The following is a 17706-nucleotide window of genomic DNA, read 5'->3' as shown; positions in this document are numbered from 1 at the left end:
ACTTTCCATTTCTATGTAGCAACATTCCAGCAGCGCCTGCATATGGAGTATATATCTCCAAGTTGATGCGATATTCCAGGTCTTGTATTAATTTTCCTATCATGATTTCCTTGATAGAGGGTTGCTGCTCACAAGGAAGCTATTAAACCAAGAGTTCCAAGTGGTAAAGTTGAAATCATCCCTCCGTAAATTTTACGGACGCCATCACGAATTGGTTGACCTTTATGGAATATATCTGTTTCACAGATGACGACGGATATGTTCCACTTGTCGTAACCACAATCCCGTCCTCTTTTCCCCGAATGTGACCTACCGAGTTAGACTTAATTATCACTGGGTTTGTACTTACACCACTGCGGCAACACGACGGGTGTCATATGTGGAGCAGGATCTGCTTACCCTTCCGGAGCACCTGAGATCACCCCCGATTTTTGAAGGGGTTCGTGTTGATCAGTCTTAATTTTCTATATGTTGCGTTTTGTGTACTGTTGTTTGTCTTTTTGTCTTTTTCATTTTTTGCCATGGCTTTGTCATTTTATTATAGACTTATGAGTTTGAATGTCCCTTTGGTATCTTTTGCCTCTCTTTTGCTACTCCAGAGATGTGGCAAATGTCACCTCTCTAAATTCTTTTTGCTATCTTTCTCCTTGTAATTGTTTATATTTGCTGGAAACTGATTCCTTTTTTTTTGTTGTTGTTTAGGTGCAGCAGGCACCAATGGACGCTCTCGTGAGGACTGTGGACTAAAAAGCACTCATAAACCTACTCGTGACAGATTCAGAGAAACAAAGTTAAGAACATTCTATGTCATACCCAGCAGCTATCATTTAATATAACACAGATTTAGAGAATAGTGTAGGTTTCCTTACCTCAACGGATACCAAATAATGATACGCAAGGATTGGAGGACTTCAAAAAACTAAATATAGTATCTCACAGTCCTTTTCGTGTACATTCACATACTAACTACAGTGAAAATGGATTTATCTTTTGTGGTCATAAGCCATATCATTTTACCCTTTGAGTTAAGTTTTGGAAAATTGGGAAAACTTTTAAGTATTTCTTGAAATAGGTGACCACAGTCTTCATCAACTTTAAAACGTTAAAAAAGAAAATGATACTCAGCTCCTCCACATCTCCACAATAACAATGAATTGCGTGTTATCTGCTTGTTACGATAAAAACAAGAGTGCACACGTTGATATGTCTCGCCTGCTTTACTTATCATGATTTAATTTATGTTGAAAATCTGTAGTATGAAGGTTTTACTACATATATCACATACACTTAACATTATCAATGATTAATGAAAATGAGGTAAAGGTCAGATGAACCATGCCAGACAGACATGTATACATAACAATCATTCCATACACCAAATATAGTGGCCTTATTGCCTTATAGTACCTGACAAACAGATCACTAAATCACAAAATCTTAACATTGACCAATGAACCATGAATCTGAGGTCAAGGTCATATGAACTTTGGCTCATAGTATCTGATAAAGTGACAAAACTTGAAAAGCTTAATATTGACCAATGAACTATGCCAGGCAGACATGTACTGTGTAACACATTACAATCATTCTATACGCCTAGGTTAGTCTATGGAAAGTTAGAATATAGCAAAGTGCTCTCGACCAATGAAATTGTAGTTTTTAGTGTTTCTTAATTGTGAAGAATGAATGAAATCGTGTTCTTAGTAAGGGATTATCCTATTGTTTAGGCCTACTTACAGTTAAAAACAAAGAGTTCCTATAAATGAGTTACAAATGCCCCTAAGCACATTTATCAGCTTGAAAGAATTTGACAACGTGATTAAAACTGACTAAAAGTTGAATTTTGAAACAAACAAAAAAATCAAAATAAGATGAAGTTTACTGGTGCAGTAACATTGGTACCGTTTACGTTATTATGAGAATATCAATAACTTCAAATTACTAAAAAAATAAACAATATCAAAGCAATGCAAAGAAAAAAAAGAATAAAAAAGTTTTAAAATTAAATAAAAACCTAAATCTTTAGCTTACACTCTTTCAAAAACTCAGATTACTGGATCCGCGGTTGGTGAGAATAGTACTTTCCAATATTCGGATAAAATTCTAAAAAAAGGAATTTAGTGTAACTTTTGAATATATTTTTAAACTTTTAAAGACATTGTATTTGAACATTTCCCTGACATAATGAAGTAGTATTTGATGTAAAGGACTGGACTAAAATATTGGCTATAAAATAAAATTTAGTTGTAACTCAAATTTTGAATTTATTGATTTGAACTGGAAATAAACAAAAAGATAATTCCTCAATAAAATATTACATGATTTACATTCATTCTCACAATCAGGAAACATTTCTTACCACTTCATTGTACTGTTGTGTCATCTAATGTCTAAAACACAATCTATTATATTTTCAGAAATTATAAGAAAGTCCTTACATCACTAAAACTAATCCATAAATGAAATGCATAAAAAGGAAGTCATGCATTAATTACAAACATTGCACTGACAATGAAACTAATTCTTAAATACAACCAATCAAGAGATCATTTGGGCCTTGAGCACTTTACAATATTCTAAGTTTGTAAGAGAATGATAATCCCTTTCTTCATGATAAGTACTCGCTAACGCTCGTACTTAATCATGAAGAAAGGGATTATCATTCTCTTACATATACGTATATACTATGTAATTTCATAGTATATACCTTTTCATAGACTATCCAATTTAGCACATATTTACAACTCGAGTAATCTTTTAATTGGTCTATTGATAGTTTATTTTGGCTGACTACTTGTATCACAGATGTTTGTAAAACAGAGCTTATTAACGAATTTTATGTTTTGTAAATCTACTCACTAGTATCATTGTAAGATATGTGATTTCAAAAGGCCCTAGTGACTCCAGAATGAAAAGATGATGGCTGCTGGTGTAAGTATGTATATTGATATAAAGCGGTATTTTACTATACATGTATTTCTTTACATGGTAAGATGACAAAATGAATTGACCAAAAGCAGACAATAATTAAATTGCAGCGGAAGCTTTACATGTTTTGAAAACACTTTTCAAATTCACAGTAAAACTAAAGCTATAATAAATTGAAATTATTTGAAAGATATAGATAGTTTGTCCCCATAGATAGTCTAGCGGAAAGCATTAAAAAGCAACTACCAATAGATCAGAGATAAAAGGTTTTGTGTTTTTTTGATTTATCAGAATATGTATACATATATATATATATATATGTATATATATAGGTGGAACATTCTCTTCAGACATTATCATGGTTTTTCAATTCAAGACATGCATGAAATATTTGCCACTGGACATTAAGCAACCAATAATCAATCAATTAACCAATCAATCAATCAATTCATGACGAAATAGATCAATTTCCCCAAGAAAGTTAATAAAATCACCAAGTTGCCTTTATTTCCCTTCACAATAAATCAAAGTACACACTTTTTTTGTGTACAAAGTATTTGCATGGACGATAAATTATTACAATTTCAAGATAGCGCTGTACTCTAATCAAGGTATAAAGAACCATATTTGTTAACTCTTTATTTAAATGAAAAAAACTTGCAATTGTCAAAAACATTTTTTAGATCCAAAGATTTTAATAGCAGGATATTTAAAAATCAATGTGAAAACTAATTACAAACTATTTAATTTAATTTGGAACACAGTATTTTATTTCAAAATAGCCAGTGGCAATTTTTGTTTTCATATCTTGATTACGAAATAATGAAATCTTACCCTTGTGGTCATTCATGCGTAGTTACTTAGTACACGGAGAAGTATGTACTATGAAAATTAGAAGGCAAATTCAAGCAATATGATTGGACGAGAAGTTGTAAGTATGTGCTAAACCAATTATAGGGCCTAAATGCTTATAGTATCTGATATATAGACCAAATCACAAAAACTAATCATTGTCCAATGAACCATGAAGTTGATCTTATGCTTATAATATCTAAGATACGGACTTGACCATGAAAACTTAAACTTGGTCACTGATCCATGTAATGAGGACTAGGTCATGGTGAATCCTGTCTGACGGATATAATCCCATATACCAAATATAGTTATCCGAATACTCATAATAAGTGAGAAATTCACATGACAAAATATGTATTTTTTTTCAAGCAGTCGTTGAACCATGAAAATGAGGTCCAGGACAATGGACATATGGCAGACGGCAACTTCGTAACATAAGGTATCTGCATACAAGGTATGAAGCATCCAGGTCTTCTACCCACTGAAATATAAACCTTTATACAAATAGTTTACGCCACCGCCGCCGGATTGTAATCCCTATTTTCGTCGCAGGCGAAAAAAAATCGACTTGTTAATATTCTAAATTATCATTTGCGTAAAAAAATTTAATTATCTCATCACGTAGATTTAAGGTTTACAGTAGTTTTGTTGAACATGTTAAATTTCAAAATATAATTTTCTGCATTCTTTTTATTCCGTAAAGGGACGTACCCTCTATTTCACAAATTTGGGGAAAGGAAATGAATTAACTGCTATGTTATGTTCTGACAAAATGTCTTTGCTATAAAGTGATTTCCATCTATGACTTTTTTTTGTAGATTTTTTTCGTCACTATTTTGCCAATCTGACGTCAAGTCAAAAATGAAGAAAACTTGTGAGAAGGACAGAGAAGTCATAAGCTTTTATATATACTATTGACCGAGGAGAGGGACATACATATAATATGCTGTAAAATATCTTTGCAATTTTCATTTGAATTACAACTTTGAGTTTCATAGAAACTCCGAAATCCGGTTTTGAGTCCTGATAAATTCAGACGACAACACGTTATTTTTATTCAAATCTTGATTTCAATTAAGAAGAGACACATCAAAATTATAATAGATAATAATATTTGGAATGATGTTTTGTTGATGATAAGAAACACCAAACATTTTGTTTTTTATAAGGAAATTTATGTAGTTTTGATATCGAATATACAGTGAAAGACGATCCATATTTTCAAAGTTCGTTGATATCCAAAGAAACATAAATGACCGTATTCCGTCGGCTTCAATAAGTGTCATAGGAGCATATCTTTGGTTTCCATGTTAATTATTAAAATTTAACCATTTATAGAATAAGGTCTATTCATCAAAACGCCCTTGTTCTATGTGTGCTTTGGTCGTCTGCAGGGATAAAAACTTAATTTTCATGGAGAAAGGAAAAGTATTTAGCCACTTTTTAGTCTATAAATATGGATACAGAATGACTTTTGAGACCTATTAATTTTGGATTGTTTGACCTGCATTTGAGCTTTAACCAATTTAAAAGTAGAGTTCAATCGTAATTTTAAGTATTGCTAAGTTTTTATTCACAACAAAGAAGGATAGAGTTGAGAGAACTGTAGTTTAGTTATATTAGTTATCTTTTGCAATCTGTATCCCATATGATATCATGTTTTTAGATTAAATAACGAAATTTACTCCGAAAATATATTGGTATCATAACAGCGCAAAATAGCATTTTATTGTTTAAATTTCCTAAGGTTAAACACTTGTTAATAAATATATATGAATCAAGTTGTATTTTCACAAAGAACAAAACTGATTGGAAAGATAAATTAAAATACATTACGTCAAACGAAAATCTCCCACTTTGCATTTGAAATTAAGATTTCATAAACCTTAAATTATGGAAAAAAGTTATTATTATGGTTTGTATAGATATATAACAAAATATCATAGATTAAATCATGGCAGTGACAAACAATAGTTTAGGATTTTCTGAAAAAATTTTCTTTGTTTCCCAAAATAAGCAATTATAAATGTGAAAAATTACCTACCTGCAAAATTGAAATAAGAATATACAGGATTTAAGAGTTAACTTATAAGATGAATACCGAAGTTGCAATTTGTAAACATTTGTAAATACAATTAACGTAGCCTATTTTGCATGAGAAAAGAAGGAAACAGAAGGTACCAAAAAGGGAAAATCATAAGTCATAAGTCGTAGAGGGCAGGCAAATGCTTAAATTGGTGAAAATTAAACAGACAATACCATGATCACAAATAAAAACCACTAAAAAATAAAGTCCATAGAATATTATATAGAAAATGATAAAGAATCGAACAAACGAACCCTATCAAAGTTCGGATGAACACAGGTTCTCCGGATAGGTAAACAGTTCCATCATCAGAGTCATGTTAAGTGTTGTTCATGGCAAGAAAGTATTCGGTTGTAAGTCGCATTCATAGATGTCATTATCTAAGAAAAGTAGAACAAATTGAGTCTACGACAATTAAAACATATCTGTGACCATCTGTGACACGGGTATTCCGTACCAGTCATCTAAATAGTAATGGCCCACGGGATGACTTCAACTTTACCATTTTGAATATTTGGACATTCAGTAAAATGACTAAATAATTCAATTTGTCTTTGTGTTTATCCAATGGAAACTAAATTAAATCTATTTTATTAAATGTCCTTGGAGTATATTTGTTTTTGGTCAAGTCATCAATACTTTTTTATTATGAGATATGCACATAGAATGATGATTCTGTTTGAAGCTTTGAAGCTTTGAAAAAAATTTGTTGCCAAGTGTTTAACATCATAAGTGTTTTTGAATGAAAATCTAGAATGAGAGTTCATAGTGCCATCAATACACCATCTTGAGATGAATGAGTTACACGAGGTCTATCGGTGTAAATGATTTCATTGAACAATCGGGTCTGGCTGTGACGCAATAAATAAGCATTGTGACATAGGAAATGTACGAGAAAGTACACGAATTCGAAAGTCGTCTATTGTGATTTGTATCAATGACCCCACAGCTTTAACTCATTTTTAGTATAATGGAGTTGAGAGAAACACATATATATATATTTCTCTAATTATTAGTCGATTATAACTTTTTTGACCAGTAGATTATTTTTATTTAATCAACGTGTGGTTCGTTTGATCTAAGTTCTTTATAGGACTTATAGGTCAAAATTCAATTATGACGTCAAATGTTCTTGCTTTCTTCTGAATTTCCTACTGTGACGTCACGAAAAACGGCGACACATAGAAAGAACACATCTTTTTGCAGATAATTGGAAAAGAAGTTTGTCTGCAGATCACAAGAGAAACAGATTCTACCAGTGTATCGTGTGTGGTACGATATTTCTCCACCTGAGACAGTTAAATTTAAATATTTAAAACGCTCGGCTCGCGTTTTAAATTTGAAAATTTAACTGTCTCAAGTTGAGAAATATCGTATCACACTCGATACAGTGGTATAATCTAAATATAACCAGCTGTCAATAATGTAATGTTTAAAAATATTCACTATATTCCGAAAAAAATTGCCCATACCAGTTATTGAGAATTATTGGAACACAAAAATTGTATAAAATTACAGAAAAATTCCATAGTTATACAATTTTAAGATATATATCTCTAATTTGGTAGGTCACATTCGAGGTAGTGAGGACGAGATTGTGATTACGACATTTTGAACATATCCGTCGTCATATAACGGTCAACCAATTCGTGAGGGCGCTTGTACTATTTTCTGAGGGATGATTTCAACTTCACCACTAAGAACTCTTAATTTAACAGTTTCCTTGTGAGCAGCAATCCTTTATCAGGGAAGTCATGATAGGAAATGCAATCTCTGGAATATCGTATGAAGTGGGAGATATATACTTTTTATACTCTTTCTAGATATAAGTGTGTAAATAGTATTGCACGAATAACCAACATGTCAATGCAAGATATTATTTGCGTTCATCAGACAATATTTGTCTCTTCATACCACCTCCACGAACAAATTGTATGAAAAAGACATTTCAATATTCCGTTACTGTTATTTGGAGCAGTATTCCCGTAGAAATAAATAAGCTAGAACATATAGATCAGTTCAAGTAAAAGTATCATAATTTCTTGTTTAAGAACAAAATAACTAATTATAAGATTCATATACAACATGTTAGAACAATAACAGAAATTTATGTATAGTATAAAAATCCATATATTTGTCTTGTGCATCATTAATGGAATATGTTCGTTCATGAAACATAACACTTAATCTATATGTTTTCACCATTTGTTTGCATAGTTAGATGTATGTTATTATATAATATCATATTATATTTTGAGTAATTCAGAGGGTCTCAGGGGAGATTAGTATTGTACTAACTGATGTTACCCTCTTTGAATAAAGTATTTATTATTATCATTATATATTATATATTACTATGCAGGCGCTGCTGGAATGCTGCTACATAGAGATGGAAAGTTCACAATTGGGAAGCTGAAATCAACTCTTTTGTCGTAAGGTAAGTTCTCAACCGATCCTTATTGTCAATTTCTAGATGAATGTCAAGATGTGAGACAGACTTAACTGTATCTGTAGTATACATTATTTCAAGATCGATGGGATAGATATGCGTTCAGCATAGTCACCAAACTTTGAATTATTTCGTGTGAGGACATACTCTTTATGAAAGTGAAGTTAAAGAATAATGCTAGCTTCTTTTCATTCTTCCTTAGCTCCTGTATAGAATCAGCCTCAGATGAATGCAGAAACAAGTCGACAAGAAGAGGAACACCGTTGGTTCCCATGGGAATGCCAATTGTTTGTTGAACAGGTCCTCCAAACATAACAAATATGTTGTCAATCAAGAAATCAAGCATCTTTATACAAAGCACGATTTATCTCTCCCTGAGACAAGATATTTATATCTAGGTGGCCATTATGTTTTATGAAACATGGCAGGACCAGTTCTTTCAATTTGTCCTTTAGTTTGGAATTGGGAATTGGGAATACTTGTGTGAAGGGTAGAAAAGTAAAATGTTTTAATACTATTGTAAGAGGAAAGAGACAAAGGTTGTATGTATTCTACAGATCCTTGGAATTTTTTAGTATCCACATCTTCATTTTAGGCGTAAACCATTGCACATTATAAATATTCATTGCATATCCTTTATAACATATAGTTAACCATTACTAACCGGTGCCTGTAGTTTAGATGACAGCAAAGAAGCGAAGCCTTTCTTAGCTATCAGTACATCGTGATGTTCGCCCGATTCATGGTAAACGCGGCTTATCTCTCCTGATGAGTTAATTTTAAAGGAGAACCTGTAGTGAAACAAAAATTAAACAGAAATAAAACGAGGAAAAGTCTATTCTAAGATTTGAACCAGTTGGCCAGTAAGGAGTGTGTTTTGAAAAAGCTTTAATAAATGCATGTAAGTTACTAGATTTTCAAACCATTCCACAACCTGCGAGTGGAGATAAATGACATGACGCAAAATGAAATAAGTAAATATCATACTGATCAGATCTGAAAAAAATTGGGAAACTGACTTTGTATTGATTTGTTTTGTTTTTTATTATTGCTTATCATAGCATGGATCATAGATCTAGTTTTAACATGTGTAGTTAAATCATATGATATATTCAAATTAATTCTTACTATTTAATCGTGTCATGTATTTTCTTATTGAATCCCATTAATATTGATTTTTAAAACAGATGTGTTATATGAAGAAAAGGTTGATATAAATATGAAAAGAATAGAGTAAAACGAATAAATTAAGGCAATAACTAGTAGAAAATAATGTTAGTCTTACCACTCTGTAAAATCTAAGTTTTCTGATCCTGTACCTGTAAAAAAAGATACTTTTTGTAACCAAATATGCCAATTAATTACATTACAGTAGCTGCAAGTATGTCATAAGTGATAAATGCGATTTGAATATACAAGAGACTCGAGATAATAAATGTAACACTAAATGTAACACTAAATGTAAGAAGTTATCTCAAAGTACATCGCAACTGAAAAATATAAGGTATAAACCAGTATGCCTGCGTTTGCTGGCAATACTTTCTAATATAACTAACATACATCCCCGAGAATTTCATCGATTTGATTCATGTGGACATAATCTATACTCCTATTTTGTCTATGTAAAAGTGCCACTGGATGAATGTTCGAAGATGCCAACTGAGACTTACTAACTCTAAATAAAGGCAATAGTAGTATACCGCTGTATAAACGCTTAAATCTGCTCATAATATAACATTCTACCGAATGAGACTTATCACCGGATGTCACATGTAGAGCAGGATCTGCTTATCCTTCTGGAGCACCTGAGATCACCCCCGATTTTCGGTGGAGTTCGTGTTGCTCAGTCTTTAGTTTTCTATGTTGTATTTTGTATACTGTTGTTTGTCTTTTGGTAGTTTTTCGCTTTTTTTGCCATGGCGTTGTCAGTTTGTTTTTAAATAAAGAGTTTGAATGTTTTTTGGTATCTTTCGCCTCTCTATTCTATCTTCTTTCATATCATAATTTCTTACATAGAACATATATCACATGATTTTTATCAACATCATTAACAAAAATCTTTATATCTATGACCTTTTATAAGCTTCTTCTTATTTATATTAATGATGTTTATTATTTCTATATAAAGTCTATGAACATATATGATAAATCTTGTTTACTTTTACTGTTCCATGAAAATGAAAAAGAGGAAAATTCAGCTGTTACTATTATCATAAAAAACGATTCAAAATTTCATGAAACTCAAAATCAAGCTCACCCTTTCCTTCATGATCCTCAGAGACAAAAGAAAATGTGTAGACCTTCAGCAGAACTTCTTGCAGCTGGTTTGTTTCATTCACTGCTGTGAAACTAATCTGCAAACATATAATAAAATAATCTATTAATTGGGGACAGCAATTTGCATTTACAGGATGTAGGGTAATGTCAGTGAGACAGCAATTCAACGGCACGAAAAAGGCATAACTTAGAGGAGAGAGTTTTTTTGCTCTATCATGAAGACCTCAATGTGACTTTCAGAAGAAGAACAGCAATAAAAGCGCTGTTCCTTTGCTTTTTGTGTTTTTTGCTCTGCTTATACTGATTTTGTGTCATAAATGAATACCCCATATCCTTTCTTTTCTATTAAGACAACACCAAGAGGTCAACATACGACCTTAAACTAAAGGCAAAAGTCCCTTAATCGCATTGTGTCTCGAAAAATTGTAAATAAATAAAAGGCAAAGATCAAAGACCTGCTATCAATATTAAATTTTCTGTGATCAGTTTTAACCTCTCTTATATCTGTCAGGAACTGTAACAGTTTTACCTACAACATATTTTGACAGTTATACCCTAGAAAGAGTCAAAAAGTTCTATTTCAAAAATAGTATGGATCGAGATCTGTATCTGTTTAATTATTTATTTCATCAATTTGTTCAATTTATTTATTTATTTATTTATTTATTTATTTATTTATTCTTTCATTTTTTTTCTGTTCCCTTTTATTCTTTTTCGTTAATTTTTTTTAATCCATATTATTTTAAGCAAAATATCATCTGATATTTGTTGTTTGTTTTCGTGATTATTTATGAAGTGATGGTAATATTTTATTTGTTATTTAGAATAATGACTGTTGTTATTATTAGCGATTGCAAAATCTTAGATTCAAGGTTCAATCTTTTATTAGAGTCTCTCTAATTTTAAATCATAAACATTCAGTACATACAAAGCATATACACAATATAAAACAAACAATCTACTTAGATAAAATAAAAGTGCCATTCGATTTTGATACGATCATGGAGACCATATCATTGAATTTTTCGAAATACTAAGGATTTTCTTTCCCAGGGATATATTACCTAAGCTGTATTTTGCAAAAACTTTCGGATTTTGGGTCCTAAATGCTCTTCAACTACGTCTTTTATTTGGCAATTTTACTTTTTCGATTCGAATGTCACTGATGAGTTTGTTGTAGAAGTAAAGAGGGTCTGACGTAGAAAACCATATAAAAAAATATGCATAAAATGGACGTGATAATTCATCTTCAATCTTATCATTACATATAAATATTACTCCTTCATTTACACCTTTATTCACAACGTCCTGTTTATGTTCTTAACGGAGCTACTCCGCATTTTTATTTTGCAAAAACACTTCTATAGCTGTATGGGATATTTTAACAAACATAATTCATTTCAAAAGTTAACTTTAAACATTTATAAGTTTGTAACGTTTTACCCACATTTTGTACAATGCCCTATCTTTTATCTAATTACTACCACAATTTGATATTAATAAGTATTGTATTTTCATTGTTATTAATAAATGTAATGGCAGTATTACAAATCTATCTTGAATCAATCCTAATCCTATCTTATTTTTGGGAAATATTTTTACAAATTCATATGTGACGTCACTTTGTGTGTTTTTTTAGAATTTCAAATGTGACGTCACTTTGTGCGTTGAGGCTTTAGCTAACTCGGCTGTGTATTTTTATATGTTGGATTAAGTTGTTTTATGTAATGTATCCGTTTTTATTCTGTAGTTAGTCCCCACTTTGGTTTTATCATGTATATCTATTATATAGTCATTTTTTAATATTTACTGTTTGCAAAATTATAAATTATTCTAAATAATAAGGATGTTCTTGTCCCAGGCAGAAAATCCTGGCCGTGTTAGGCGCAACTTTTTGGAGTTTTGGTCCTCGGTGCTCTTCAGCTTTGTACTTTTTTGGCTTTCAAACTTTTTTTTATCTGAGCGTCACTGGTTAGTCTTGTGTGGACGAGACGCACGTCTGGCGTATTGAATTTTAAGCCTAGTACCTTCTGCTAGCTATCATTCGTGCGTTTCTTTGTCCTATATGTTCTCCCATTTATTTGTATTGTGGTCCTGTCATGTGATGTTGTCGTTTTGGTGTTGTGTTTGACGTTGCCATAAAAGCGGGAGGTTTGGCATGCCACAAAACCAGTTTCAACCCACCATTTTTTTCTTAAAATGTCCTGTACCAAGTCATCCAAAAATTTCATGCAGAAAAGAACACATTTCTCATTTATGTATAGCTCTGATGTATATATCTTTTTAGTTTTAACAAATAATGTAACTTATTGTTTATGATAATTCTGTTTATAGTCTCTCATAATTCTTAATAGAAAGGCATTTAATAAATTGAGTGAAAGGTTCTCTCATGTTTAAATGGAAAAAGGAACGGAAAACCAATTATTTTCCCCATAAGTTCAATGCACTCTCATCATAATTGAAAGGGAGATTTTTTGGTTCCGTATTATAAACTGCCAAATTTCAATAGCTTTCTCATATTTGTAGCCCCTTCATGGTTTTATGGGATAATTCATGAAGGGTCATGGTCGGAAATTAAGAGAGCAATTTTGTTTTTAGTTTTAATATGGTCATTTCAATCTCTCTCTGGTTAACATCGAAAATGAAATTTGGACCATTTACTCAGATAACCATCCACCATATACATTTCAAAATCATACACAATTTTATAAAAAAAAATTAAAGTTTAATGAAAACTCTTTGAATATACTAATAATTTCTACAGCCAAATTCCACCCAAACCAACAATTTATATCTATGTAAGAGTTCAGTAATGGTTCTAAGTAATTAGTGATTACCTGTGATACAGACATTACGTTCACTAAAAATCTATAACATCAGTAAAGACACGGAATAGCGAACGAGCATAAACAACGTAAGATGGAGCCAAAGGAACACAAATTTTTGATCATTTAACGAATAAATATCATCAAATAACGGTAATTTTTATTGGTCAATACTGAATTTGACCATAAACTGTCATTCATAATAATACAGGAACAATTCTGCTATCAATTGGTGCCCATAAAAATGCCTACAAACTGTCGATAAACGTTATTGCCGATTCGGACATAGATGTTGTCAAGAAAACAATTCACAGCTTCAATTCTCTTATTACACTAATAGTAAGTAATCTAAGCATATTTACCGTTCTCTATCGATTTATGAGTTTTGAACAGCGGTATACTACTGTTGCCTTTATTTCCAGTTTTCTATGTGTTTATATAGATTAAAACATCTTCTATTTGTAAAATATCTTTTTGTAAGCACAACATTATCTAAATTAGTATAAAAGTCAAAACCATACTCTTTAAACTTTGTATCAATTCCAAAGCACTAATTTCTAATGTAATTAATCGCATTTCTGTGACACCATTTAAATGTTCTATAATTCAGTCTTTCTGTACACATTATATTGCATCAAGCCCAGTGTCTAAAAACTCAAGTTCACAGCTTAAAACTTGGTGGACTCCAACCTATATTAGGGCTTCGGTGGTCGAGTGATCTAATTTGTCGAACCATTCAACACTGAGGTTGTAATTTCGAATACCGCACCTTGCAGGCGTGCTCGACTCCAATCTTAATTGACTAGGATTGTTAGTTTTCCTACGGAAGGTCGGTGGTTCTATCCGGGCACTCCGGCGCTCTCCGCCACGAAATATCATAATAGTGCTAAAAGTGGCGTTAAACACCAATCAATCAATCAATCTCCAACCGTTTTCCCCATACATAGTAAAACTAAACCACATATATATGATTGCACAAGATTGTTTAATGTCAGGTAAACACTGGTATAAACACTTCCCGAGAAAATGATATGGTCAATATGTGTCATCCAAAAATTTCATGCAGAAAGAACACATTTCTCATGTATGTATAGTTCTGATGTATATATCTTTTTAGTTTTAACAAATAATGTAACTTATTGTTTATGATAATTCTGTTAATAGTCTCTCATAATTCTTAATAGAAAGGCATTTAATAAATTGAGTGAAAGGTTCTCTCAAGTTTAAATGGAAAAAGTAACGGAAAACCAATTATTTTCCCCATAAGTTCAATGCACTCTCATCATAATTGAAAGGGAGATTTTTTGGTTCCGTATTATAAACTGCCAAATTTCAATAGCTTTCTCATATTTGTAGCCCCTTCATGGTTTTATGGGATAATTCATGAAGGGTCATGGTCGGAAATTAAGAGAGCAATTTTGTTTTTAGTTTTAATATGGTCAATTCAATCTCTCTCTGGTTAACATCGAAAATGAAATTTGGACCATTTACTCAGATAACCATCCACCATACACATTTCAAAATCATACACAATTTTATAAAAAAAATTTGAAGTTTAATGAAAACTCTTTGAATATACTAATAATTTCTACAGCCAAACTTCCACCCAAACCAACTATTTATATCTATGTAAGAGTTAAGTAATGGTTCTAAGTAATTAGTGATTACCTGTGATACAGACATTACGTTCACTAAAAATCTATAACATCAGTAAAGACACGGAATAGCGAACGAGCATAAACAACGTAAGATGAAGCCAAAGGAACACACATTTTTGATCATTTAACGAATAAATATCATCAAATAACGGTAATTTTTATTGGTCAATACTGAATTTGACCATAAACTGTCATTCATAATAATACAGGAACAATTCTGCTATCAATTGGTGCCCATAAAAATGCCTACAAACTGTCGATAAACGTTATTGCCGATTCGGACATAGATGTTGTCAAGAAAACAATTCACAGCTTCAATTCTCTTATTACACTAACAGTAAGTAATCTAAGCATATTTACCGTTCTCTATCGATTTATGAGTTTTGAACAGCGGCATACTACTGTTGCCTTTATTTCCAGTTTTCTATGTGTTTATATAGAATAAAACATCTTCTATTTGTAAAATATCTTTTTGTAAGCACAACATTATCTAAATTAGTATAAAAGTCAAAACCATACTCTTTAAACTTTGTATCAATTCCAAAGCACTAATTTCTAATGTAATTAATCGCATTTCTGTGACACCATTTAAATGTTCTATAATTCAGTCTTTCTGTACACATTATATTGCATCAAGCCCAGTGTCTAAAAACTCAAGTTCACAGCTTAAAACTTGGTGGACTCCAACCTATATTGGGGCTTCGGTGGTCGAGTGATCTAATTTGTCGAACCATTCAACACTGAGGTTGTAATTTCGAATACCGCACCTTGCAGGCGTGCTCGACTCCAATCTTAATTGACTAGGATTGTTAGTTTTCCTACGGAAGGTCGGTGGTTCTATCCGGGCACTCCGGCGCTCTCCGCCACGAAATATCATAATAGTGCTAAAAGTGGCGTTAAACACCAATCAATCAATCAATCTCCAACCGTTTTCCCCATACATAGTAAAACTAAACCACATATATATGATTGCACAAGATTGTTTAATGTCAGGTAAACACTGGTATAAACACTTCCCGAGAAAATGATATGGTCAATATGTGTCATCCAAAAATTTCATGCAGAAAGAACACATTTCTCATGTATGTATAGTTCTGATGTATATATCTTTTTAGTTTTAACAAATAATGTAACTTATTGTTTATGATAATTCTGTTAATAGTCTCTCATAATTCTTAATAGAAAGGCATTTAATAAATTGAGTGAAAGGTTCTCTCAAGTTTAAATGGAAAAAGGAACGGAAAACCAATTATTTTCCCCATAAGTTCAATGCACTCTCATCATAATTGAAAGGGAGATTTTTTGGTTCCGTATTATAAACTGCCAAATTTCAATAGCTTTCTCATATTTGTAGCCCCTTCATGGTTTTATGGGATAATTCATGAAGGGTCATGGTCGGAAATTAAGAGAGCAATTTTGTTTTTAGTTTTAATATGGTCATTTCAATCTCTCTCTGGTTAACATCGAAAATGAAATTTGGACCATTTACTCAGATAACCATCCACCATATACATTTCAAAATCATACACAATTTTATAAAAAAAAATTAAAGTTTAATGAAAACTCTTTGAATATACTAATAATTTCTACAGCCAAACTTCCACCCAAACCAACAATTTATATCTATGTAAGAGTTCAGTAATGGTTCTAAGTAATTAGTGATTACCTGTGATACAGACATTACGTTCACTAAAAATCTATAACATCAGTAAAGACACGGAATAGCGAACGAGCATAAACAACGTAAGATGGAGCCAAAGGAACACAAATTTTTGATCATTTAACGAATAAATATCATCAAATAACGGTAATTTTTATTGGTCAATACTGAATTTGACCATAAACTGTCATTCATAATAATACAGGAACAATTCTGCTATCAATTGGTGCCCATAAAAATGCCTACAAACTGTCGATAAACGTTATTGCCGATTCGGACATAGATGTTGTCAAGAAAACAATTCACAGCTTCAATTCTCTTATTACACTAACAGTAAGTAATCTAAGCATATTTACCGTTCTCTATCGATTTATGAGTTTTGAACAGCGGTATACTACTGTTGCCTTTATTTCCAGTTTTCTATGTGTTTATATAGAATAAAACATCTTCTATTTGTAAAATATCTTTTTGTAAGCACAACATTATCTAAATTAGTATAAAAGTCAAAACCATACTCTTTAAACTTTGTATCAATTCCAAAGCACTAATTTCTAATGTAATTAATCGCATTTCTGTGACACCATTTAAATGTTCTATAATTCAGTCTTTCTGTACACATTATATTGCATCAAGCCCAGTGTCTAAAAACTCAAGTTCACAGCTTAAAACTTGGTGGACTCCAACCTATATTAGGGCTTCGGTGGTCGAGTGATCTAATTTGTCGAACCATTCAACACTGAGGTTGTAATTTCGAATACCGCACCTTGCAGGCGTGCTCGACTCCAATCTTAATTGACTAGGATTGTTAGTTTTCCTACGGAAGGTCGGTGGTTCTATCCGGGCACTCCGGCGCTCTCCGCCACGAAATATCATAATAGTGCTAAAAGTGGCGTTAAACACCAATCAATCAATCAATCTCCAACCATTTTCCCCATACATAGTAAAACTAAACCACATATATATGATTG

The 17706-nt window shown here is 31.9% G+C and overlaps 1 protein-coding gene across 1 annotated transcript in view; it reads right to left on the bottom strand.

The window, feature by feature from the left end:
* LOC127709615 (uncharacterized) overlaps positions 1–17706 on the bottom strand; it is a 164652-nt gene that overhangs the window by 125278 nt on the left and 21668 nt on the right. The window contains exons 3-5 of the mRNA XM_052215219.1: positions 10576–10672; positions 9604–9637; positions 8983–9109 (exon numbers count right to left, since the gene is read on the bottom strand). Coding sequence (XP_052071179.1) covers positions 8983–9109; positions 9604–9637; positions 10576–10672 — 258 coding nt within the window. The remainder of the gene's footprint in view (positions 1–8982; positions 9110–9603; positions 9638–10575; positions 10673–17706) is intronic.

The sequence above is a fragment of the Mytilus californianus genome, unplaced genomic scaffold (assembly GCF_021869535.1).
Source record: "Mytilus californianus isolate M0D057914Y unplaced genomic scaffold, xbMytCali1.0.p SCAF_7, whole genome shotgun sequence".
Taxonomy (NCBI): domain Eukaryota; kingdom Metazoa; phylum Mollusca; class Bivalvia; order Mytilida; family Mytilidae; genus Mytilus; species Mytilus californianus.
The sequence above is the reverse complement of the archived record's forward strand: the minus strand, read 5'-3'. Positions and strand labels throughout refer to the sequence as shown.